A 26331-nucleotide genomic window follows, 5' to 3' on the forward strand; every position below is an offset into this window, starting at 1 on the left:
TAGATTCCCATATGGTCCTTGGGTTCACGGTGTTGGGAAGTTACCAATCCTGCAGCCTTTGCAAATTTCTTAGTAAACTTGTGAGTGAGTGAGAATGAAAAGTAATTAAAAAAGAGATTTAGCCCTGTATAGTGGAGCACACCTTTAATCCCAGGCAGAGAGAGGCAGGTGTATCTCTGAGTATGAGGCCAACCTGTTATACGGAACGTGTTCTAGAACAGCCAGATCTACACAGGGAAAGTCTGTCTTGAAAAAACAAAAACAAGGATCTGGAGAGATGATTCAGTGGTTAAGAGCGCTGCCTGCTCTTACAGAGGTCCTGAGTTCAACTTCCAGCAACTACAAGGTGGCCACAGCCGTCTGTAATGAGATATGCTCTCTTCTGACCTGCAGGCATACATGCAGAGAAAACACTGTATACATAATAAGTTTTTAGAAAAAGAAAAAAAAATTTTTGTTTTGATTTTTGAGAAAGGGTTTCTCTGTAGTTTGGAGCTTGCCCTAGAACTAGCTCTTGTAGACCAGGCTGGCCTCGAAATCACAGGGATCCGCCTGCCTCTGCCTCTTGAGTGCTGGGATTAAAGGTGTGCACCTCCAACACACTGCTGAAAAAAAAAAATTGTAAAAAGGAAGAGAGAGAGAGACTGATTTGACTTCAGGGACTCCCTGAAAGTCTTGGGGGACTAGTGGTCCCTAGAGCACACATTTAAAAACTTGCTCTGTGTTATTCTTCCTGTTGGGTGTTAGCCAGGGCTTGCGGGTTAAATCCAGGAAGTAGTAAGAGTTCAGGTGGGGAATTCTGGTACCCTAGTAGTGAGCAAGTTTGGAGAAGGGAAAGAAAGCAATAATATTTTTGTTCTTTCTCATTTTACCATCTCTTTTTGTCTTTGTTGTTGTTTTTGAGTAGGAGGGTGGGTACATGTGTATATATGGATGCAGAAGTTGATAGTGGGTGTTTTCCATAATCACTCTTCACATTATGTATTGAGATAGGGTGTCTCACTTTGAACCCAGAGCTCATGATGGAGCTTGTCTAGCTAGCTCATGTGTAACAGCCTTGGACAGTGAGGATTCAAAGTTCAGTATTCACCTTTATAATATATGCTTTACCCACTGAGCCATCTCTAGTCTAAGTCTCCATCCCCTTCATTCCCTTCTCTCCTTTATTGCTGTGTGTGGATGTTTAAGACAGAGCCTTACTATATGGTTTTGGCTAGCTTCAAAACCACAGAAATTCACCTGCCTCTGCTTCCCAAGTGCTGACATTAAAGGCGTGCCTTACCATCTCCAGCATCATCTCTGCCTCTAACAGTAACTTTTTCCTGACATTCCTCTTACTCTGTTTATTCTGTTGACATAGTGATTTCCATGTACAATATTAACACACACTGCTCACTGAAAGGATACATAGCTTCTAAGAGTAGTGTATATGGTATCCATGTGTGTACTTCAAAATACTGGTTAAAATATGTTTTTCTCTCTCCCCCCCCTTTTTTCCTTTTTTAGGAAGGAAGAGCTACTGTTAACCAGGATACAAGATTGGACAACAGAGTCATTGATCTTAGGGTATGCCTCATTTGTTGATATGGTTATGCCAACACTGAGTTGGGTGGGGATGCCTTAAAGCTAATTGCATATGTATGAGTATCATGATACAAGACATAGTGTACCTCTCTAACTGACCATTTCACCAGAAAGTTGCCAGGAGCAGGTAAGCACTAGTTCCCCGGATTCTGATTTTGCTTTGTTTGAAAATAACAGATGATTATAATGACAATGTCGGGGTGGCTCCCAGGTGATGTCTGTTTTGTTCCGATTTAGTAAGCAAGTGGAAATGCAATCATTAAATCACTACAAGAAGTAAAAGAAATTGTATACAATTTAGCACAACCAGGTAGAGACAGGAGTTGTTATTTTGAAGTCACTGTCATGGTTTACACTGTGTCTCAAGGGACTTCTGTTTCCCTTTTGGTTTGGTTGCAAGTGAAAGAGCTCAGTGGTTTCATCACTGGCTTGACCACATCTTCCTCCTCAAGTGTTCTGTCTCATGCTCAGGTTCTGTGCTGCCCTACGTTCTTTCTGACTTTGATTCTTCTGCAATTGTCTCCTTGTAATGTTGACTTCACGCTTCTTCTATCTGCTTTTTGTCTTCTTTTTTTTTTTAAAACCTTCATTTTAATTTATGTTGGTTTTCCATGTATTTTGGCCATAAGAGTTGGATATATTGTGTTTACCCATACTGTTTATTCTGTGTTGTTACTGGTTTATATTACAGTTTGGCCCAGAACAATTTTGTCTGTGGTGGTGGTCTAATTTAAGTGCATCGTACCCAGGGAGTTTTGCTAAGTGCCATGGCACAGGCCTATGACCACAGCTATTTGAAAGGCCAAGACAGGATCATTGAAATGCAGGATTTGGCCACACTTGGTTGTATACACCAGTAATCCCCACCGTTCAAGAGGCTGTGGCAGGAAAGTTCAAAGTCAGCTTGGATTACATAGGCAATCAGAGGTCAACTGTAGCTACAGTAATGAGACTTTGGCTCAAAAACAAACAAAAGAGAAAGCATTTGGAGGCCATCTTGGATGGAAAAGAAGGGTGGGAAGATTTTCATATTAACATCCAGATGATTTTTCTTGAAAAGTTGGAGATCTTAGCAGTATTGGGCTCATTCTGGCCAAATAAAGTACTAGGTGGACTATACGTCCCTTGTGTTATCCTATACTTACTTCATTCGTGTTATTTGTCTGATTCTTATAAACACCTTTTTGTCATGTGAAAGTGGTCTGCATATGCATATGTGCATAGTCCCATGTATGGAGGTACATGTATAAAAGTGTCTGTGTGCACGTGCATCTTTGTTTTGGGGTCCAAGGTGGTTGCCGAGGTCTTTTTCCACTCTATATTGAGGTAGGGTCTCTTACTGAACCCAGAGTTCAGTGTTTGGGGCTAGTCTGCCTAACTAACTTGTTCCAGGGTCCTCTGTTGAAACCTCCATAGTGCTGTGATTATAAGCAGGTCACCACACCCGCTTGCCTTTTTATGTGGGTACTAGAAATCTAAACTCTTGTCCTCACATTTGCATGGGCCATCTTAAGTATTTTGTGAAGGGTCAGGGGAGGGTAGGCATGTGCCGTGGTGCATGCATTGAAGTCAGAGGACAACTTGTGGGAGTTGGTCCAAGCACCCATACGGTTCGTCACAACTGTCTATAACTCCCAGTTTCGAGGGATCTGTTATCCTTTTGGAACCTCCAAGAGCCTTATGTGAATGGGGTGTTAGATAAACATGCAGGCAAATACCTGGCAGTGGTGGCAAACCTGGGAGACAGAAGCAGGTGATTTCCAGGCCAGCCTGGTCTACAGAGTGAGTTGCAGGACTCCAAAGCTACACAGAGAAACCCTGTCTCAAAAAACAAAAAACAAACAAAAAGATGTAGGCAAAGCGCCCATTCACATAAAATAATAGTTTTTTAAAATTAAATGAATTGTAATGTTAAGCCAACTAAAGTAAAATATTCTTTTTGCTTGTTTGTTTGTTTGTTGAGACAGGGTTTCTCTTTGTGACAGTTCTGACTACCCTGGAACACACTTTGTAGACCAGGCTGGCCTTAATTCACGGAGATCTGCCTGTCTTTGCCTCCCGAGTGCTGGGATTAAAAGGTGTACACTACCACCACCCAGCTCCAGTCATATATTTTTTATTAGGGAAATCTACTATGCCCCAAGAGATTAAAAATAAGTGTTTACTATCTTGATGACTTTTATCTGCTCCTAAGAGGATAGTATCAAAGAGTGATTCTGACTTAAGTGCAACCCTTCCAAAAGTCTCCCAAATACCCTGCCATCCTTAGAGGGTGGATTGACTGTCACAGTGACCCATTGAAGGAGCTAGGTGAGTAAGATAAAGTCATTTAACTTAGACTTTTCTGAGAATACAAATGACAATATTTTAACATTCTTGGGGCATCAAGATGGCTCAGTGGTGTGGGTAACTGCCACCAAGAATACTGACCTAATATTAGTCTCAGAAACCCACATGATCGAAGGAGACAATCAACTCTTGAAAGTCTGTACTTGCCTTCCCATACACATATAAAATAAATAAATGGACAGGTGGCTCAGTGGTCAAGAACAGGCTTGTAAATGCAGGTTTCCCAGCATCCTATGATGGCTTACAACTGTCAGTAAGTCCAATTTTGAGGGATCCAACATTCCCGTTTTCCTCTCTGGGCACTTCAGCCATATAATATACAGACATACATGCAGACAAAATGCCCATACACATAATTTTTTCACTAAAAAATTAAATACATTTATTGGGGGGAGGCAGGGGAGAGTTCTTGTCTTTCTTATCAAGGATCTAGTTTTGTTTCCAAGCACTCTCTTGGAAGCTTTCTTGTCTGCAACTCCAGTTTCAGAGTATCCAATAATGGTGTCTCTGTCTTCAGGGTAGCCAGCATGCACATGGTGCACAAAAATATAGGTAGACAAAACACTTATATACATAGAACAATCTAGAAAAAAATTTTAAGTCATTAACAAAACCATGGAATCCTGAAACACTTATACAGTAATTAGGTAGTTTATAATCAGGTGTCTGTCTGCTCCTTGTCTACTTCAATACTTTTTTAAGTAGAAAATGAAAATACATATTTCTAATACATTTTTACTCTGTTGTAATACAAAAGATTTTCTTGGCAGTATAGTTTACATGCCAACATACTGGAATTTATGGCATTTCAGTTTTTTTTTTTTTTTTTTTGGTTTTTTTTTTTGGGGGGGGGGGGGGACAGGGTTTCTCTGCAGCTTTTTTAGAGCCTGTCCTGGAACTAGCTCTTGTAGACCAGGTTGGCCTCGAACTCACAGAGATCCGCCTGCCTCTGCCTCCCGAGTGCTGGGATTAAAGGTGTGCGCCACCACCGCCCGGCTATGGCATTTCAGTTTTACAATGTTTTTCTAAAACTGGAGATATACAGTGGTTTCTGGTTGTTAAACAGATGCATGTCTTATATTTTAATAGTTCTGTGATATAACTTGCAAATTAAATTCATGTGTCTTTGGATGCTGCTGCTGCTAAGGATGTGCCATTTAAGGTGTGATTTAAAGGGAAATAATAGTAATACAAGTGAAATGCTCCATGACAGAAGTGAGTAGAGGCAGAAACAAATTGAAATAATGCTGATTTTTGTGAGCAGCAGACAACAGGGAATGCTGTGAGAATCATAGATGGGTGATTGTCATAGCTGATGGCATTTAAAAAAAAAAAAAGATTTGGGTGGCCTGAGGTAGTCCAGGGAGTCCTGGGTGTGGTAACTGTTGGCCTGAATCAGTGCTCTAGGGATGCCGAACACTGTTGTGTTGCAAACCGCCCAGTCTCAATCTGCAGCACCTTTATCTTACACTACAGTGCCTATGTGCTGGAGAGTCTTGGCTGAGATTTAACCTGAGTGCTGCCAAACTTCCCTTATGTAGTAATATAATTGCAGTTTTGTAGTGATTCCAGTTTTTTATTACAGAGGTTACTTGTACTTAATTATAAATTCTACATCAATCTGATTTAAAAAAAAGAAGAAGAGTAGCTCATTTGGAATGAAGAGAAGGTAATTTTAAACATAACTTTCTATCCAGTTTTTTTTTGTTTTTTTTTTTTTTTTGAGATTTAGCAGAGTTTTACACATACACACCCTGCTTGGCTTTTTTTTTTTAATATATTTATTATGTATACAGTAGTCTCGGTATTCTGCCTGCATGTATGCCTGCAGGCCAGAAGAGGGCACCAGATCTCATTACAGATGGCTGTGAGCCACCATGTTGTTGTTGGGAACTGAACTCAGGACCTTCAGAAGGGCAGACAGTGCTCTTAACCACTGAGCCATCTCTCCAGCCCTCTATCCAGTTTATATGACAGGCGGATCTTTGTGAGTTCGAGGCCAGCCTGGTCTACAAGAGCTAGTTCCAGGATAGGCTCCAAAGCTACAGAGAAATACTGTCTCAAAAATAAATAAATAAATAAATAAATAAATAAATAAATAAATAAATAAATAATAGTAGTAGTAGTAGTAGTAGTAATAATAATAATAATAATGGCTCAGTACCATTAATAATTTCACTGTAAACTTGGGCTTATTTGATTTTTTGAAATCTCCCTCCCAACGCTGAGATTCTTCCCATGAACCTGTCCCTCTTCTAAAAGATACAATGTCATTTTCTAGTAATGTAACCTCAGGAAAACTAATTATGTAAGTAGAGTCTTGCTTTTTTTTTTTCTTTTATTTTTACCTTGTCAGATCACTGCTAAGTTATCTCCAGCTCCTATAATTGGTATATATTTTAAAAGAGTTGACAGAAAATAAGCTAAAATGACTCGGTTTGACCAAAAGACAAAAACTCCCTTTTCTGTTGCTTAGACTTTAGTTTCTCCACCTTGTCCTCTAATGCCATACGAATTCTTTGAAGGAAGAGCTGTTGCTGAAACATGATTCTGCAGTAGACTAGAAGTTTGTCAGGCTCTGTGTTAGTCTGTTGAGCACAGTTCCCCTGAGAACAGAGTTTTTCTTGAGGTAAGTTTCCATGCACAGATATTCAAGCTTTTTGTAGTAGCTTTGTGTCCTGAGTACAAAGATAACTGGCATACACTCAGTACAAGTGTGCTTCTAAGAATGTTGTCAGCATTACAAATAGCCAAAATAATCAAAGCTTTCCTTTGAAGCTTTCTCCTACTGCTTTTTAAGAACACCTTATGTTTATAAATTCTGATTAACTTTTCTCACCAACCTCATTCTTGATTTCAGCAGTCCTCATCCGTGGCCCCTCAAATTCCTCCTGCCTCAGCCTCCTAAGAGCTGGTTTTGCAGGTATGCACTGGTCTAGTCATCTCAAACCATTTAAAAGGTAGAATCTGCCAGAGAATATTCTCTAGGGAACCAGATAGAAATTGGGACATGGTAGAATTATTGTCTGAATAATTGTGTTCAGTTTCTTGTTTTTGTGTTTGTGGTGCTAGAGAATAAACCCAGAGGCTTGTGCTTGCTAGGTAAGAACTTCACTGTCGAGCTACACTCTCCTGTTTTCTTCTTCTGTAATTCAAATGGAGCATAGGACTTTTAGTATGTTAGTATGCAAGGCAAATGACACAGCCCTAAGCTATGTCCCCAGTTCCTTCTTTCTAATAAAATAGGCACCTATCTTTCCAGTGGCAAGCAAGTACCTTAAAGAACCTAATAGGGTAGGGAGCCGTTTTTTCTCATATACACCATGGATCCATTTTCTTCCCACTTTGACAGATTTGTTGATACAATCAGTAAGCCAAGAATAATGGGGTCATAGTATGTGGTGGGGGTATATTTATTTGGGGGGGGGCGTCTTGTTTTAAAATTTGGGGTTTTGTTGTTGTTGGCTTTTTTTTTTTTTTTTTTTTTTTTGGTTTGGTTTGGGTTTGGGTTTTTGAGACAGGGTTTCTCTGTGTAGCTTTGGAGCCTGTCCTGGAACTAGCTCTTACAGACCAGGCTGGCCTTGAACTCACAGAGATCCACCTGCCTCTGCCTCCTGAGTGCTGAGATTAAAGACATGTGCCACCACCACTCAGCAATATTTGTTTTTTAAAGATTTGTTTGTTTATTTATTTTATGTGTATGAGTTCTGTATCTGCAGGTACGCCTTTATGCCAGAAGAGGGTGTCAGATCCCTCCAGAGATGCTTGTGAGCCACTATGTGGTTGCTGGGAATTGAACTCAAGACCTCTGGAAGACCAACGCCTGAGCCATCTCTCCAGCCCTAAAATTTGTTTTTTAAAAGCATAATTAAGTGTAATTTCTGTGTATACTATATGAGTTATAGCAGTACAGAAGTTTAATTTCAATTTTATAAGAGGATAAAATAAGGTAAGTTAGGCTAGCTAAATGGATGAAAGAAAGAAAGGAAGGAAGGAAGGAAGGAAGGAAGGAAGAAAGAAAAGAAAGAAAGAAAGAAAGAAAGAAAGAGATGCAGTATGGTAGTGGCCCTTACAGAGAATATATTTCACTAAAGTGAATTGTGTCTCCATATGTGTAGAAGTATAGTGACATACCTCTTCAATTTATAGGTTGCTAGGTTTTACAAAACAGAAAAATACAGTTTGTGGTAATTGAGTGAAGCAATGTTTCCTTAAGTCACATAACATATAAACAAACAAATGAATAAATGAACAAGTAAATAAGTAGAGCCACAAATTCTTTTCTCCAGTTTAAATGTAAATGTCTTAAAAGTAAATAATTAAACAGTTATAACAGATTATAGAGGCTTTTAAAAATTGTCTCCATTGTTTTGTGAGGTTTTTTTTTTTTTTTTTGGTTTTTTCGAGACAGGGTTTCTCTGTGGCTTTGGAGCCTGTCCTGGAACTAGCTCTTGTAGACCAGGCTGGTCTCGAACTCACAGAGATCCGCCTGCCTCTGCCTCCCGAGTGCTGGGATTAAAGGCGTGCGCCACCACCGCCCGGCTTTTGTGAGGAATTATTGATTTGTGTCTTTGAATTTGAATTATAAAATAACACTACTTAAGTATACCCTGATTTGGGATGGCAAGATGGCTCAAGGCATAAAGGCACTTTCAGCCAAGGCTGCTAACCTGAGGTCCATCCTTGGTTCAATGTGGTAGAAAAAGAGCCAACTTCATTATTATCCTTTGACCACCACGCATGAGGTATGACACATGCACACAAAATAAAATGAATAGGGACTGCAGAGATAACTCAGCAGATAGGAGCACTACCTGCTCTTCCAAAGGTCCTGAGTTCAATTCCCAACAACCCCATGGTGCTCTCTCTTGGCCTGCATACATGCAAGTAGAATACTGTATACATAATAAATAAATCTTTTTTTTTAAAGTAAGTAAAACGAGTAAAGTATTTTGTTTTGTTTATTAAAAAGAGTCCTGATCTCCAGAAACTCAAGGTTACATTCTTTCCTATAAAAGATGTAGAGTAGCCACCTGGTCCTTAGTGCATCAGAGTGCTGTGTGTGCATAGGCAGGATGAGCTGTGGCCATAGAGCAAGCAGTTCGTTGAAATGCGTGAATACGAACTCAGCCTCTGGTTATCCTGGTGAGGGTTGAGGTCAGGTATTTTACCAAATGCCTACCTGGTTATAACAATTTTTTTCCTTTAATGTATTATGCAAGACTTACTGATAAGAAGCGACTTCTTTTAACTGGAACACAGATAATTACTAGAGATCTCTGGCCACTGATTGAGGCTGAAGGTAAACAAAGGAAGCAAGAGTAACTGAGGAGGTAAAGCGGAAAAATGAAAGAAAATAAAAAAGGTGGCAGCAGCTCTCAGAGAGCTGCTCCTCGCTGCTTTATGTACCATTGTGAGTCAGAGTTGTGAGGTGCCTGTCCCTTATATGTATTCAGTTTCTTTCTTTAATGGAACAAATGCTTGGCTGTCTACAGTTAGCATATAATTGGTGATGATTAACATGAACGTACGTGTTGTCTTTGGTGATTTATTACTCCATGCTAAACTCTTATTTAGAATATTTGTATGCTACATGAACATTGATGTCTCACTCAGTGGATTGCCCTTAAAAACAGTCCCCAAGAGAATCTACAAGCAAGGTGTTTCACTAATTGTTAAGAAATATTTTTCTCAAATGGAATTTTTATAAATCAGAACATCAGGACGCATTTCTAGTAAGAATGGCTCAGTATGATCATATATATTCATTAGATTGCAGCTTGTCTCATCATCTTCTGGCTTGGGCTGTTGTGTGTTTCATCTTCTCCAGTACTATTGGACTTAAACATTGCTGAGAGCAGGAATAGTTTAACTTGCTTGCTGTGCCAGGTTGGTTTAATTAGATTTTTATGCTGTCTTACAGACATCAACTAGTCAGGCTGTCTTCCGTCTCCAGTCCGGCATCTGCCATCTCTTCCGAGAAACATTAATTAACAAAGGTTTTGTGGAAATCCAAACTCCTAAAATTATTTCAGGTATGTTTCAAGATGTATCCTGTAATTTAAAATCCCTCCCTCAGTGTTGCTTGAAGCGGCATAAACGAACAACAAACAGAAATAACCAGGCTAACTTAAAATAAGATATTCTGCTTTAGTAAAAGGAGGAAAGGGGGAAAACTTACAAAGCCAGAGTTCCAGCGAAGAGCAGGAAACAAAGAGAAGGCGGGCCGCACACCCGCAAGTTTTATAAGTAAATCTTAACCTCAGGGGAACACACCCCACAAACAAGGTGACTGGCTAAGGTCCCCCTTCATCTCCCCCTTTTGTCTAAATAAGACAGAACCAAACCAAATACAACTATATACAATAGGAACAAATAATAAATATAAGATTACAAACAACATACAATATTAAGCAAGAAACATAAAAGTTTTACTAAGCATTCTATTTCAAGGAGTCTAAATAATGTAGAGGGTAACTACAATTATCTAATCTTCAACCCCATCAAAGATCTGAGAAGGGAATTAATATTACTTAAGCAACCAGGAAGTACAAACGAGAAACTTCCAAAATGTGCAACAAATGACAGAGACAACTGACTACCTAGGCAATCACCCAGAGTCTTGTTTGCATTGTTGAGTCAACCAACCTTGGCTAAGGCCTAACATAACTGACATACCATTATCAAAGGCAAGGAACTTTTTTAGAACAATCCTACCCTGTCTTGGCAAGATAAGACAATCCTGTTTTATCCACTTACGGATATTCTGTATTTTTGTCAGTAGTCGAGGTATGGGCTTTTCTTTGCCCAAAGGCCAGTTCTGCCAAGAAGAAGACAAGCTCCCAGTGGAGTGCCTTTGGTGCTCAACGTTCTCCTGGGAATAAAGCAGTGTTGCCAGGAGTGATTGTGTCTCGTTAGCATGGAATTCTAGGTTAAATTAAAGGCCACTTTCTACAGCTCTTTGAAGAAGTCGAAGATTATACTATCTATACTAAATATAATCTCTATGTATCTAGAGCTGGAGAAATGGCTCAGCGGTTAAGAGCACTGCCTGCTCTTCCAAAGGTCCTGAGTTCAATTCCCAGCAACCACATGGTGGCTCACAACCATCTGTAATGAGGTCTGGTGCCCTCTTCTGGCCTGCAGGCACACACACTGACAGAATATTGTATACATAATAAATAAATAAGTAAATCTCTATGTATCTAAAAAACCTGAATATCCTAAATATAAATATGACAAACATATATGACTATTGATTTATAATTCTCGATACCTATCTAACTTGGAGACTAAGAGAATAAACAACTGTGCAATATATGAGGACAATGATCTCCAAATGTAAACAATGTCATTACATAAATAATATCAGAGGTAGAAATGTACATTGCAATATGGTAAATATATCAATACATTATATATGTATATATATATATTAAACAGATATAAGCATACTCATACAAAAATAGAGGTAGAAGCATACTCACATACAATATTCAATATATAAATATACAAGAATCAGCACCAATACAATTTTCGAAAAACAATAATTGACAAATAGCAATCATCCCATCAAACCAGTTAATCTCCCCCTTTTTTTCAGTAAACACCCCTGAGCCCATATAATACCTCCCCCATCCCCTCAACTCTATACCAACCACCAATTGGTGTCCCTAAACCTGAGGGCAAACTCTGTTGGGAGAGGGGGCATCGTCCTCTAAGATTGCTTCCAGCTGACATGGGGGCAACGTTCTTCTTAGGGGGTCCTGTGAAAGCAAATGATGGTAAAATTCCCAGATTAACATTTGGTCTGAGAAAATTGTAACTAGCCTCTGAGTGTTTTGAGGAGGTCCGGCCAGAATGTCAAAAATGTGCACTATTCAAAACTGTCCTGTGCAGTTGGTACAAAAAAAAAAAAAGGTCTAATATTAGCGCTATCAAAATCATGATGTCATAGTAACCAGGTGGAATTGATGTTGTGGGGCCCCATCTTCATCCTGGAAACTTCAAAGATTACTGAAGAAAAATTTGTTGTTTGTTACGGAAAAGGTAAACATTATCTACAAAGACATAAACAGACATATATATTCAATGAAAGGTGTAATAAAGACAGACACAGATATGAGGAAAGGCAAAGAAAGTTCATTAAGTATCATTACTGTTATTATTATTATTCTGTCCCACATCATGGCTCCTGACCTGAGACAGAAACTCTGAGATATCTCTTATCAACAGGCTTGGAATTGAAGAGGGACTGAGCCAGAGTCCAACTCCAAAACCAGCTTTACATATGTATAAATAAAAGCACAATAATGTAATATATATATATATATTATATATATACCATATATATACCATATATAGTTGTAACTAGTGTCCATCCATCAGTATTTAAATATCCAGCTTCCCTTAAATTCTTTGAAGATGAGTGTTTTCCTGTGGAGATAAGAAAAGAACCCTGCCCCCAACCTATTATGTTTTTCTTACCATCAGTATGATCATCATCCTTGTATATGAATTGTTATTTTTCTTTTCCAAGGGGCTTCTCCTCTTCAAACCGAACCTTTATTAATTTTGATGGTATCCACAGTTGCTTATGTTAATTTTTAAATAACATAATAATAACAAATAATTCCAAGGGTCCCTTAAGATTTAGTGCCATGGACCTATTTATTTCAAGGACATTAATACCGTCTACAGTGTTCCATTTTCTTCCTTCAACAGTCACTTTGTGGTAATGATAAGGAAATGAAGCAGTAACAAAGCACGATTCCTACACTGAAAGTTAGGCCACGTGTATTTTTATTATGTTAATTTCCATGAGAATTGGCACAACAGTTTGGTTTTATAGAAACTTCGTTGTAAAAATCACCAAATACCTGTTGATGTCATTCTTGCATGAGAATCTTGTCTTGGTCATTTTACCCTTTTAGAATTGCTTACATAACACTTAAAAGATGAATTACAAATAGCATTTTAGCTGTTCCTGCTGGCAAACAAATCCTAGCATTTTGGAGGCAGAGGCAGGTGGATCTCTGTGAATTCAAGACTAGCCTGGTCTACATAGCAAGTCCAGGGTAGCCAAGACTGCATAAGGAGAGCTTGTCTCAAAAGATGATCATCATCATTGTAGGACTTAGTGGGTAAAGGGCCTGCCTTGCCACTACCACTAAGCCTAACAATGGGAGTTCAAATCCCCAGGACACATAGAAGGAGAGAGCCAACTTTCAAAAGTTTCTTCTGAGCTTCACATGCACTTCTAAAGGCAAATGTGTACACTGATTAGATAAATACATTAAAAGAATGTTATTAATGGGGCTGGAGCGATAGCTCAGTTGAAGAGCACTTGTTGCTATTGCAGGGGACCCAGGTTCAGTTTGTAGCACCCACACAGTATCTCAGAATCATCTGTAACTCTAGATTCAGGAGATCCAGTGCCTTCTTATGACGACCTCTGGTACAAGGTATGCATATGATATGATACACATACACGCATGTAGACAAAACAATATACAGAAGTTAAATTATTAAAAGAATTGTGTTTAGATATAGATTAAAAAATTAAACATCACCTTCTCACAATTAGAAAAATAATTAAGAGAGCAGCCTTACATGGTAAGGCTATCTCAGATAAAAATGAAAGGGTTTTTTTTTTTTTTTTTTTTTTTTTTTGAGACAGGGTTTCTCTGTAGCTTTGGAGCCTGTCCTAGGACTAGCTTTGTAGACCAGGCTGGCCTCGAACTTACAGAGATCCCCCTGCCTCTGCCTCCCAAGTGCTGGGATTAAAGGTGTGTGCCACTTCCACCACCTGGCTGCAAGGGAATATTTTTTCCTTTTATTTATTCATTTAGTTTTTACAGCCTTAAGCTAATAGATAGGAAATTGATTCAGAAAAAGGGAATGTTTACTTGATCTTCTAGGTCTTCTTTTTTTCTCTAAGTGAACTGCTTTTTTTTAAACCTAAGAATTATATGAATTAACATTAAATTGATTATAATAATACAAATGTTTGTATTTCAGCTGCCAGTGAAGGAGGAGCCAATGTTTTTACTGTGTCCTATTTTAAAAATAATGCCTACCTTGCTCAGTCCCCACAGCTGTATAAGCAGATGTGCATCTGTGCTGATTTTGAGAAGGTTTTCTGCATTGGACCAGGTAAGATATTGTCATTTATGTGTTTAATAATTGTAAAATTATGTAGCGTTAAATAGTTGAATTAAGCCAGTTATAAAGTGGTTATAATATTAGAAACACTAGCATTTAGATCCTTTGAAAGCTTAAATCCATGTATCTGCTGATTATATAATAATAAAATTTAAGGGCTAGTAATGCACTTGGCTCAATGATAGAGTATTTGTTATGTTAGTATGTTCAAGGCTCTCAGTTCAATTCCACAGAAACCAAAAAGAAAAAAATACTAAACTTAAAGGAAATGACAACATGTGTGTGAGTGAGTGTGGATATGTGTTTTAAAAATACATGATTTGATATAAATAAATCTTAAAAAAAACATGATTTGAGGACTAGTCAGGTGATACACATCTTTAATTTCAGGCTCGGCAGCAGGTGAATCTTAATGAGTTCCCTTACACTTGCTGGGAATCAAACCAAGTCCTCTGTAAGAGGGCCAGCTAGAATTCCAATTCCAGGGCATATGATGCCTGCTTCTAGCCAGGGCACTGCAAGCACGTGATGCACAGACATACATGCAGGCAAAACATCTATATACATTAAGATAGATGAAATATTTTTTAAACTTAACAAATTACTTTATGTTTTTGATAATTTAACAAAGCTTAAACTTTTGCTAATAAAGAAGTTGGCACAAAAATTAAATATTTTAATCAGATGGTGGTAGCAGTTGGGAGGCAGATGCCGATGGATCTCTGAGAGTTCAAGGCCACCCTGATCTACAAAGCAAGTGCCAGGACAGCCAGGACTGTTCACAGAGAAATCCTACCTTAAAATTTTTTTAATGTTTGAATTTTCTGAAGTTTTTATTTACCAGGCGTATATTTGTATACATATTCTTAAGGCTGGGTGCCATGTCCTTAGAAGAATCAGCAACACTCATCAGATGCCGACAGGGATATAAATGCAAGTTCATGTAGTACATTTGTGGTGACACCTGACGCTCGGCTCTGAAAGCATCAGATAATTGCTGTACTCCTGGTTTAGAGATTGTGCCTTGAGTGAGAAGGAAACATGCTAACCCCTGTTTCTGTTACTGAATAAGCCACACATGCATAGAGCAGTCACAGGGAATAAGCCAATGAATTGCAAAATAATTTCATGATTATACATCATCTTTAAGTCTGTGTCAGAGAGCTATATGGTGGCTCATTCCTATAACCTTGCACCCAAGAGGCCGAGACAGGAGGATCATTGTGAGTTTCAGACAATCAAGGCTACTAAGTGAGACCTTGTCTCAAAAGAAAAAGAATCAAAATGTGCTATACAATTAGCAGTAGAAAGATTGTTTGCTGGAGTCACTGTCAAAGAAAATTCAAACTAAAGTGGGTTTTAAGGCCCCAGTAGGGTATATAAAAACTGAAATAATGTTCCAATACAAGGAACAGGATAGGTAGAAAGCATGGACTACAAAAGAAAACAGAAATAATGGTGGTTAGAAATTGAAAGTACTAAGATTAAATTGAAAAGCGTAAAGGTTTTAGACTTTGTCATTTTATATCTTGTTATAGTAGTCATTTGAGAGTTGTGAGTTTCCAAGCAGAGATGTGTTCTAGGAAAGATGAAAGACTGCAGGGGAGTTGCAGAGAGCTTGGGAGCTAGACTGGGAGCTGCTGGAACGTGTATAATGTTACTTCATATATGCAGTTTCATTTTGCTTGAGCCATATTTTAATAAAATGGAGACAAACTATATTAGTCATAATTGAGTCTGTTTTTAATTATTGAGGTGGTGCCTCAGGATCTTGCATTCCCTAGGGGTTCTCAAGAGCCTCTTTTATTAATTTGCATTTGGTTCTGCTTTTCTCTAGGACATGGGAGTTTGTAATGAACTTGCTGTATAGGAGAATGCTGAAACAGATGGTTTATGAGTGCTCCATCTCGCCCTGTGGGCGTGGGATAATAGTACCACCTAGGGCACTACCAAGTACAGTTCTGCATTTAAGTTCTCATTTACCCAAGACTTAAAATACTGTACTATTTTTCTTTGGTTAACAGTTTTTAGAGCCGAAGACTCCAATACCCATAGACATCTGACTGAATTTGTTGGTTTGGATATTGAAATGGCTTTTAATTATCATTACCATGAAGTTGTAGAAGAAATTGCTGATACCTTGGTGCAGATATTCAAAGGACTTCAAGAAAGGTTAAAATTATTTAATGTCTTGAAATGGCTTTAATTTCAAAGCAATTGCAGTTTTTTGTTTTGTTTTGTTTTTTGGTTGGGGAGTGATAATACAGTTTCTTGTATAGTTTAAGAAAGTTTCCAAAACTTGTTCTAGATATATATTCTTTCTCTAATGTGAGTGTTTAAAGGGAACCAAGATTAATAGTGTCTAATTATATAGACTCAAATAGTCTTGTTGCTAACCTCTTTAGTAAACATAAGACAACAGTTTGAAAAAGAGCCTTTTTTTCTATATTTTACAGATTATTTGGAAACCATTTGTTGTTATGTCCCTTATAATTTAGACTGTCAGGCTTGTGCCATATTCCACTCATGTTTATGCTGCAGAGTAATATATTGGTAAAGAACTATCAGTGACTCAAAGCATTGAGAGACATGAGTAGGGATAAACAAAGGAACAGTCATTTCCAGATCAATGACTACCAGGTGTGGCACACACCTATAATCCCATATGGGAATAAAGATTTTTTTTTTTGCTTTTTAGTTATGCATATGTGGAGGTAGTATGTTTATATATGAGTGCAAATGTCCTCAGAGTCTAGAAGGTGTCAATTTCTCTAAAACTAGAGTTATAGGTAGCTATGAGCCATCTGATGTGGGTAATAGGAACTGAACTCAGATCCTCTGCAAATATGTGCTTCTAACAACGGAGCCATCTCTCCAGCTCTTATTTTTAAAAAGTTTTTAAATTAGGGACACTAAGCCTCACAAACCCTATGTGCTTAGTACCTTGTTTTAGTCATTGCCAGTGTATGACTAAAAATATTTTATTGTGCCTATTTCCCTTGCCCCTATTTGAATCAAGTCTATTATCATCTCATCCATAAACATTTGAGCAAAAATATGCTGTTTTAGGTCTTATTTAAATAAGCCAGGTATAGTGGGATACACCTTTAAACGGCAGCATTTGAGATCGTTACATAGAGGATTACAAGTATGAAGCCAGCCAGGACTGCACAGTGAGATCCCTGTTTCAGAATCCTTCACTACTGAAACATAGTTCTCTGCAGTTATTATTTGTGCAGGTACTGTGGGGACATCATAGGAGGGGGGAAGTAGCACCTAAATATTGTAGAAAGCGTGGTGGGAGCGTCAGAATAAGGCAGACACTTTTTAGTGTCCTCTTCCTAAATGAAAAGAAATGATTAATGATTAAAATCAGATTTTTTTAATGCCTCACAGAATATGTATTTTTGTTTCTAACAATGTTAACTGATAGTTGTAAATAAAAATTTTAATCCTTTAATGCCACCGTGATTTGGAAAAAAACAAAAAACTTGAAACAAAGAAATGGAATTAAGTATTAATTATTAAGTAGTACTTTATTCTTAAAATTTGATGATGCTTTGTCTGGTACAGTCATAGGTTCAAAGACTGATACCGTATATTGCTTACAGTGAACTCTTGTGGAAGAAACATTTAACTAACTTTTTTAACTAACATTTTATTAACTGAAACATTAAACATACAGGTTTCAGACTGAAATTCAGACTGTGAATAAACAGTTCCCATGTGAGCCCTTCAAATTTTTGGAGCCAACTCTAAGACTGGAGTATTGTGAAGCTTTGGCTATGCTTAGAGAAGCGGGAGTTGAAATGGGCGATGAGGAAGATCTAAGGTTGGTGTCGAACTTTTTTCTTTTTTTTAACTTTTATGCCTATGCTTAATGTATTTTGCCTAACAGATTACTATTAACTTTGGTATATTGTATAATACTGCTTTACATAATAAAGATTATAAAATATATTTAATATTGTTTGCGTAGGCTTCAGTTATTTTGTTAACTTTTCATTTTGCTCCCTATTTTACAACCTTTCAGAAGACAAACCTAGTGGCACAGGCCAGTAATCTCAAGTACTCGGAAGCGGGGTGAGGCAAGAGGTTTACCAGTGCAAAGCTTGCCTGGGATACAGGAAAAGTGTTGGGCCAGTCTGAGCAGCTTGGAGAGACCCTACCTCAAAAGGAGTGAAAAGGAGATCTGGAAGGATGACTCAGAAAATAAGAGTCATGCTATTCTTGCAGAGCACATGCAGGCAAATTTCCTTTTGTTTGTTTTTCAAGACAGGGTTTCTCTGTGTAACAGCCCTAGGTGTCCTAGAACTAGCTCTTGTAGACCAGGTTGGCCTCAAACTCACGGAGATCTGCCTGCCTCTGTCTCCTGGGTGCTGGGATTAAAGGCGTGCGCCGCCACCACCCAGCAATAAATAATCTTTTAATAAATAAATAAACATGTTAAGGACTGGAGAGATGGCTCAGCAGTTAAAAACACTTGCTGCTTTTTCAGAGGATATAGGTCTTGGTCCCAGTACCTAGATGGTGGGTTACAACCATCTGTAACTCCTCTTCTAGGTGATCGGTTCATGACCTTACAGGACACCAGGCATTCATGTAGTACACATACATATATGCAGGCAAAACAGTCACACATAAAATATTTCAGTATTTTTAAATATTTTAAAAATATTTTGCTGTGCAGTGGTGGTGCAAGCCTTTAATGTCAGCACTTCGGAGGCAGAGGCAATGAATCTCAGTGAGTTGGATGCCATCCTAGCCTACAAAGGAAGGTTCAGGACATCCAGAACTGTTAAGCAGAGAAACCCTGCCTTGAAAAACAATAGGTAGGTAGGTAGGTAGGTAGGTGGAGTACACCTTGTAATCCCAGCACTTAGGATGCAGAGGCAGGTGGGCCTCTGAGTTCAAGGACAGTCTGGTCTATTTAGTGAGATCCAGGACAGCCATGGCTATATATAATTTATAGGTGGGGGAGTAGAAGGCATAGCTCAGTGGTAGAGGCTTACTTAGTTTATGTAAGACCCTACTTTCAATCCCTAGTAATATAGAACAAAGAAGAATGAGAAGAGTTTTCTCTGGTTTGGTTTGGTGGGGTTTTTTTGCAACAGGGTCAGCCTGCCCTTGCTGACCTGGAGCTGACTAGTAGACCAGGCTAACCTTGAGCTCACAGAAATCCACCTGCCTGTGCCTCCCAAATGCTGGGATTAAACGCATGCACCACCACACCCGGCTTTTGCCTATGATTTTTTTATTTGTAATGTTACTTCCCTTTTAAGGGTAAAGAAAATTCTAACTCATCCCATACAGGATTGGGCATAGAAATACTAATGTCTATATGCTATCACTATGCTGTATTTTGTTACCTAAATCTAATTCTACTCCTTTTAATTTAGGAATAAATTGCGTATTAAAGATAGAAAGTTGCTGTCAACATACATTTCATTCAGAGGTTCCTGATTAAAATAGTTAAGTCATCATAGTAGTACATAGTAGATATGTGGAAGAGAAACGTGGTGGTTGTCTTCCCCCCCCCCAAAAAAATATACTCCTAGTCCATTATTTATTTGTTTATTAAGAAGAATACAATTTTTCAGCATACCCTTTATTGCTAAAATAAGCCATAAATTTTATGATTAGTTCAATCTAAGCAGTATATGGGCATCTTGAGAATTGTTGAGTGACATGGTGCTAAAGAAGGCACCTGTTGACCACAGGTCGCCTGTAAGGACTTGGGCTACTGGTTGTCATTACAAACCTTTGTGAAGTAACAAAAAAAGAGACTGTTTAATAACAAAATCCAGTGCTGGCCGACTGGATTTTTATTTCACATAATTATAGTAAAGTGAAAACAGTACAGTAAAACAGTAAAGTTTCCCTCCTGTTTCTGGATCAGTGGAATGCTTAGTTCTGCCTGGTTATAAAGGTTGGAGCAGTGTGTATTTGCACCAAGTATCTGGGGGAGGTGAGCCTGTAGGTGGCTTCCTGAAATGCTTGTCTTAGAAAGGGGCAGATAGCTGACAGTGTGTTTGAGCCAAAGTTTTATTTTTCTTTAAGAACTTCAAATTAAAAGGAGCCTTACTAATTTAAAAAGTATTTTTAAGTTATTACTTGGGGGACTGGAGAAATGGTTCGGTGGTTTAAGAACTCTTAACTGCCTTTTCAGATATGGTGAGTTTAGTTTCCAACACTTACATCAGGCTGCTTCACAACTCCCTGTGTAACTCCAGCACCCACTCACAGACACACAATTAAATACAAATAGTAAAAAGCTAAGACGTTTCTGTAAGCTGGATGGTGGTGGCACACATCTTTAATCCTAACACTCAGAGGCAGAGGCAGATTGATCTATGTGAGTTTGAAGCTAGCCTTGTCTGCAGAAGGAGTTCCGGTACAACCAGGGATATTACACAGAGAGACCGTGTCTCTAAAAACAAAAATAAAAAACTTTATGTTTCACCTTCAACCACTAGTTTCGTGTTTCTTGTTTTTCAGTACACCAAATGAAAAACTGTTGGGTCGTTTGGTGAAGGAAAAGGTAGGATGTTTTCTTTTTGTTGTTGTTGTATTTTAATCTGAAATGTACCTTAAGAAGAGGCAGCAGTAGCAGAATATTCTATCATCTTCTTACGGTGGCATGTTTCCAGAGTTAGTAAAGTGAACGGTACTTTTGTTCTTAGAAAAAGGGGGGAAAACATTTAGGCAGATTTTGACCAACAGTTTGATTAATTCAGTGTGTGACATTTGTGCAGTCATACTGAAGTACCTCTAAAGGACACTTCAGATTGTCAGATCAGTGAGGAAGGGCTCTAAACTACAGAAGGTCTTACCTGTGCACTCTTGCTCTTGTTTTCTAGAACTAAAGCCAAAGTACATAAAGCTTAGCCTAGTTGTGTTCTTTTTAATAGGGCACTAATTTAATGTTTAGAAAGTCCTTGAGCTCCCCCTGCTGGTTGAGCTTTTTTGAAGCCGGATCTTGAGCTTGCTCTTTCAGCTGTCTCCCATCAGTTTTAACAAAGGGGAATGTAATCAAATAAAAGTTGGAGTGTAATTTCTTTTTAACTAAGCTTGTGAGGTAATAAGAAAATGTCAAACACTGTAACGGTATTTATTTCAGTAGCTTCCATTTGAAGAACATTACCCAGTTTTATTTAGATATTTAAACAAAAAGTTGTATTATTAGGGAAATAATTCAGGGGGGTTATATTAATATAGTAATTAATAGTTAAATTTTTCATAAAATATTGTATATACTTAACACAGTTTCTTTCTTTTAATAGTATGATACAGACTTTTATGTTCTTGATAAATACCCATTGGCTGTAAGACCTTTCTATACCATGCCTGACCCAAGAAATCCTGTGAGTAATTTAATCTCAAATCATCTATTTGTGGGGAAGAAAGAACTTTCTAATAGCCATATTTGAATGCTGTAGAAAATTAGTCCTGAGAACCTAAATTATATTAAATCTTATTCCTAGGTCAGTTTTCTTAAAAATTTATTGGTACTGTAGATGCTAAATATAGCACTAGATACTCAGAGGTTAGGGAGGATTTCTGTTGACTTTGAACTGGGAATTCACCTTTCTGATTTTTACACTAAGGTGGTAAGTTGTGTTTTCATTTGGTAGATTTGAAGAAAATCAAAGCTTGCTTTATATTTTATATTTAGTAATCCAGATGATCTTATGGATTTTTGTTTTTCAGTAGTTCCCAATCCTTAGTATACATGAACCCTCTAGAGAACTTGAGGTTTGTTTTGTTTTGTTTGTTTTCTCTTTTTTCCCTAATATGAAGTCTTACTGTGTATCTCTGATTGACCTGGAATGTGCAGTGTAGCCTAAGCCGGCCTGGAACTCAGGTGTCTGCCTGCCTCGGCTTCCCGGGTGTACACCACTGGCACCAGACTGGAGGGGTTTTGAAACACAAATGCTGAGCCCTACTCTTAGAGTTCCTAATCATTAATTAGGGCAGGTTTAGAGGTCAGCATTTATAACAAATTACAGGTGATGCTGAAGTGACCTGGGAATTGTAGCCATTGTTTATGTGGAAGGTAAAACTGGTGGTGTCAAATGCCTGAGAGGCCACAAGTTAAGCATAGGTTAATTCCGTTTTAGTTTAACTTTCTTTAAAAGTTTTCTAAAATACACTACTTACTTACTTATTGGTAATTTACATTCACAATTGACCAAAATTTATGTCATATTTCAAAACTTTTTAGGCATAAAGTAAAATAAAAAGCACCACTGCTTTAGCTGTGGTATTCTGGTTAGTAGGAGGTGTGGTAAAGAGAAAATGGAAATCTAAACAGAGAACAAAAACTGCCCTTAGCAGTTTTGCCATAAAGAGGAAATTGTGTCGAAGGATGGTCATTAACTAGGGAAAGACAGCATGGATTTTTCTCCCCACATGTTTATCATGGGAAAGTGTGATAACATAGTACTTGAAGAATGGTGGAGGTTCATTCATTTTTCTTCTGCAGAAACACTCCAACTCTTATGACATGTTCATGAGAGGAGAAGAAATACTGTCTGGAGCACAAAGAATACATGATCCTCAGTTGCTAACAGAGAGAGCTTTGCACCATGGAATTGGTAAGTAATTTGAAATATCTAGAACTGTGTTATTATGAAGACAATGCATTGTAAACATCTTAAAGCTGTCTCCTAAGTCATTTCCCCCATCTTCACTGCAGTAATACCTCTTTTCTAGGAAAATGATAAATTCTGTTTTCTTTTTATAGATTTGGAGAAAATCAGAGCTTACATTGATTCCTTCCGATTTGGAGCCCCTCCTCATGCTGGTGGAGGCATTGGTAATACTGCTATTACTTATAAATAATTCTGTAAACGCAAGTGAAGAACAAGTTTAAAGGCTATAGAAGAGGCCTAGAAAGACGGCTCAGTGGTTAAGAGAACTTGCTGCTCTTGCAAAGGACCTGAGTTCAGTTCACAACACCATATAGCAGATCACAACCATTTAAAATTGCAGTTTTGGGGGACCTGAATTCTTCTTTTGGCCTCAGCAGGCTCCTGCACACATAGTAGGGCACATAAACTCACATGTACTCACATACATATATGTAAATAAAAATAATTTTTAAAAGTCATAGAATGGTAATTTCCCCCAGTGATTAGAACAAAATTGATATTTACACGTCAAAAAATAAAGTTAAACCCTTACCTAACTCCAGATAAAAGCAGTAATCCAAAATGAATCAAAGACTTAAAGCAGAGCAAAAGCATCAGGATATTGGATTTGGTCATATTTTCCTTTTTTTCTTTTTAAATTATTATTATGTATACAATAATCTCGGTATTCTGTCTGCATGTATGCCTGCAGGCCAGAAGAGGGCACCAGATCTCATTACAGATGGCTGTGAGCCACCATGTGGTTGCTGGGAACTGAACTCAGGACCTTCGGAAGGGCAGGCAGTGCTCTTAACCACTGAGCCATCTCTCCAGCCCTTGGCATGTTTTCTTAGATGTAGTACGTATGGCACACACAGCAAGGTGATTAATAGCAAAATTTAGCTTAGGGAAAAATTTTAAACTTTGTGCATAAAAAATACTTAATTGAACAGCATGTACAAGACTGGGTTTGACCCCAGCACTTAAAAGGGGGGAAAGGCAATTGTAGTATATAACTCAATGCTCGCCTTGTCTGCACAGTTCCTGCATTTGATCCCCAGCACCAACTTTGAAAGCAGGGGACAATTGGGGAAAGAAAATAAAGAGGGGCTGGGGAGATGATAAAGTTGAGAGTACTTGCTACTCTTTCAGACAACTGGAGGTTGAGTTCCTAGTACCCACATCAGGGGCTCACAGTCACCTGAAACTTCAGCTCCAGATCTGATGACCCTGCAGGCTCCTGAAGACACGTGCACACACAGACAAAGAGAAAAGAGACTGTAAAACGACAGCCCGCATAGCGGCAACAAATATATACAGGCTATATATGCGATAAGAGATTAATATCCAGAATAAATAAAATTCGAGTTCAAAATGGGCAAAGGAGCCGGGCAGTGGTGGCGCACGCCTTTAATCCCAGCACTCGGGAGGCAGAGGCAGGCGGATCTCTGTGAGTTCGAGACCAGCCTGGTCTACAAGAGCTAGTTCCAGGACAGGCTCTAAAGCTGCAGAGAAACCTTGTCTGAAAAAACCAAAAACAAAATGGGCAAAGGACCTGAATAGAAATTTCTTCAAAAGAGGATGCAGGTGGTTGGTGAGCGCATGAGCAGGCATGAGCAGTCATTGGTGAAGTACAGCTTTACACAGCTAGGATGGCTACTATCTTAACATACAATAATTAGCATTAGGATGAATGTGGAAGATCAGTTTGCCCGCTGCAGAAAACAGGAATATAGTTCTTCAAAAATAGAGATTCATTTATCATAGGAACCAATAGTCCACTTGTGTGTATATACCCTAAAGAAAGACTTACCATGTGATTTATCATTCCAATTTTGTGTGTGTGCCCGAAAAAATTGGAAATGACACACCAAAGAAGTATTTATGCACACATACATCTTCACAGTGGCTGAGACATGGGTGCAGCTAGGTGTCCATCGTGGGTAAATGGACCAGCAGAATGTGGTGTTGGTTAAGGATCCCCTGTGTGACATGATCAGGACCAGACTTGTATTTTCTTGGCTTTTAGAATTATTTCATAGACTTTACCATTGAGATCCTTGAGTGCTGCTGCTTTGATGCTACCAAATATTTAGGTTTTAGAACATCTGAATTTCTGGAATAAGGTCTTTAACCTATATGGCCAATCGGTGTTAAAAAGAAAGAAATTTTGCAGGGTATGGTATAAACACCTTCAATTCCATCACTTAGGAGGTAGAGGGAGGTGAATCTCTGAGTTTGAGGTCACCTGGTCTACAGAGAGAGAGAGCGCTCCAGGGCAGCCAAGGCTGTTTGTTAAACAGTTGAAAAAGAAAAAGAAAGAAAGAAATTTTGTTGTGTTCTGAAATGTAGATGAACTGTGGAGATGATATATGAATGAATGATAAATAAATGATAAATTAGCAAAAGGGGTAATTCTGTATGATTCTACTTTGCTGTTATTTTAGAGTAGTCAAGTTCAGAAGCAGAGAATAGATTGGTGAATGCCTATATCCAGGGAGGAAGGAAAAGAATATTTACGAAATAAAGAATTTTGTGGGTTTTTTTCTTTTTTTAAATGAGAGATGCTTTATAAAATAAAACAATATGTTCCACCAAAAAGATGTGTAACTGGTAAATGAGAGGTTTTCAAAAAGGATTAACTGTCATTTTCTTATTCCCAGGGTTGGAAAGAGTGACGATGCTGTTCTTAGGATTGCATAATGTACGTCAGACATCGATGTTCCCTCGTGACCCCAAACGACTCACGCCTTAAACCACACTTTTTATTCTCTCTAGTAATCTGCTGTTGATCAGGTTACACCTGAGGTAGTTAAGATATGCAGTAAAATAACTGTCTTACTAAAGTGCCACGATTCTTTTTTAAATAGTTCAGTACAAATTAATTTAAGAAAAAAACCATTTTGAACTTCAGATATGTTTCAGTAGGACATGCTTGAACATTTTAATAGAAATTTCTATGGTGAAAATTCGTAGTCTATCACTATAGGAAATGTTAAGGAAACTTTTAAGCAGTATAAGATTGTATAATTTTTTTTTCTTTTCTATATTATGGTAGCCACAAAACCAATATCCTAAATTTTCATATTTGGACTTTTAACTAATGACATTGAGAAAAAGAAATTGGAGAAATAACCAAGATTTTAACATCTATAAGATCGATGTGTCACAGAAAATTAGAGTATGAGTTTAAAGTTATCTGCAGCAATCATGTGAAGCAAGTGAGAACACTGGCTAGAAACAGTAACACCAAAACACTTCAATTCTGATGTTGGAACTCAATAAAACCTTAAAGCTAATGATAGTTTTGTGTGACTTTATAGAAGTTGGATTTTATAACTGGTTGTTGGCATATATACTTTGGGAATAAAAAATAAACTAGCCTCATGTAAATATTAGACTTGAAAAGTGCTACAGAGCCAAGGGCGCGTGACAGCGTGTGCCTGTAATTCTAGCGTTAGGGATGTGTGGACAGAGGGCCAACAGTTCAAGATCATTCTCTGTTACATGAGAGCCTGTCCCAAAAGAAAAGAAAGCACATAGGAGAGTAACCGAAACATGCAAACATGTAAATATCTTAGAGTGTATTGGTTGCATTGAG

At 38.1% G+C, this 26331-nt stretch overlaps 1 protein-coding gene across 1 annotated transcript in view; it reads left to right on the forward strand.

Moving 5' to 3' along the window:
- The window catches only part of Dars1 (aspartyl-tRNA synthetase 1), a 61842-nt gene extending 35813 nt beyond the window's left edge, over positions 1–26029 (forward strand). The window contains exons 7-16 of the mRNA XM_038349023.2: positions 1507–1566; positions 9857–9968; positions 13954–14088; positions 16122–16269; positions 17783–17929; positions 20596–20638; positions 21381–21461; positions 22583–22694; positions 22844–22915; positions 25394–26029. Coding sequence (XP_038204951.1) covers positions 1507–1566; positions 9857–9968; positions 13954–14088; positions 16122–16269; positions 17783–17929; positions 20596–20638; positions 21381–21461; positions 22583–22694; positions 22844–22915; positions 25394–25485 — 1002 coding nt within the window. The 3' untranslated portion in view covers positions 25486–26029. The remainder of the gene's footprint in view (positions 1–1506; positions 1567–9856; positions 9969–13953; positions 14089–16121; positions 16270–17782; positions 17930–20595; positions 20639–21380; positions 21462–22582; positions 22695–22843; positions 22916–25393) is intronic.
- Positions 26030–26331: the final 302 nt, after the last annotated feature.

Source organism: Arvicola amphibius, chromosome 12 (genome assembly GCF_903992535.2).
Source record: "Arvicola amphibius chromosome 12, mArvAmp1.2, whole genome shotgun sequence".
Taxonomy (NCBI): domain Eukaryota; kingdom Metazoa; phylum Chordata; class Mammalia; order Rodentia; family Cricetidae; genus Arvicola; species Arvicola amphibius.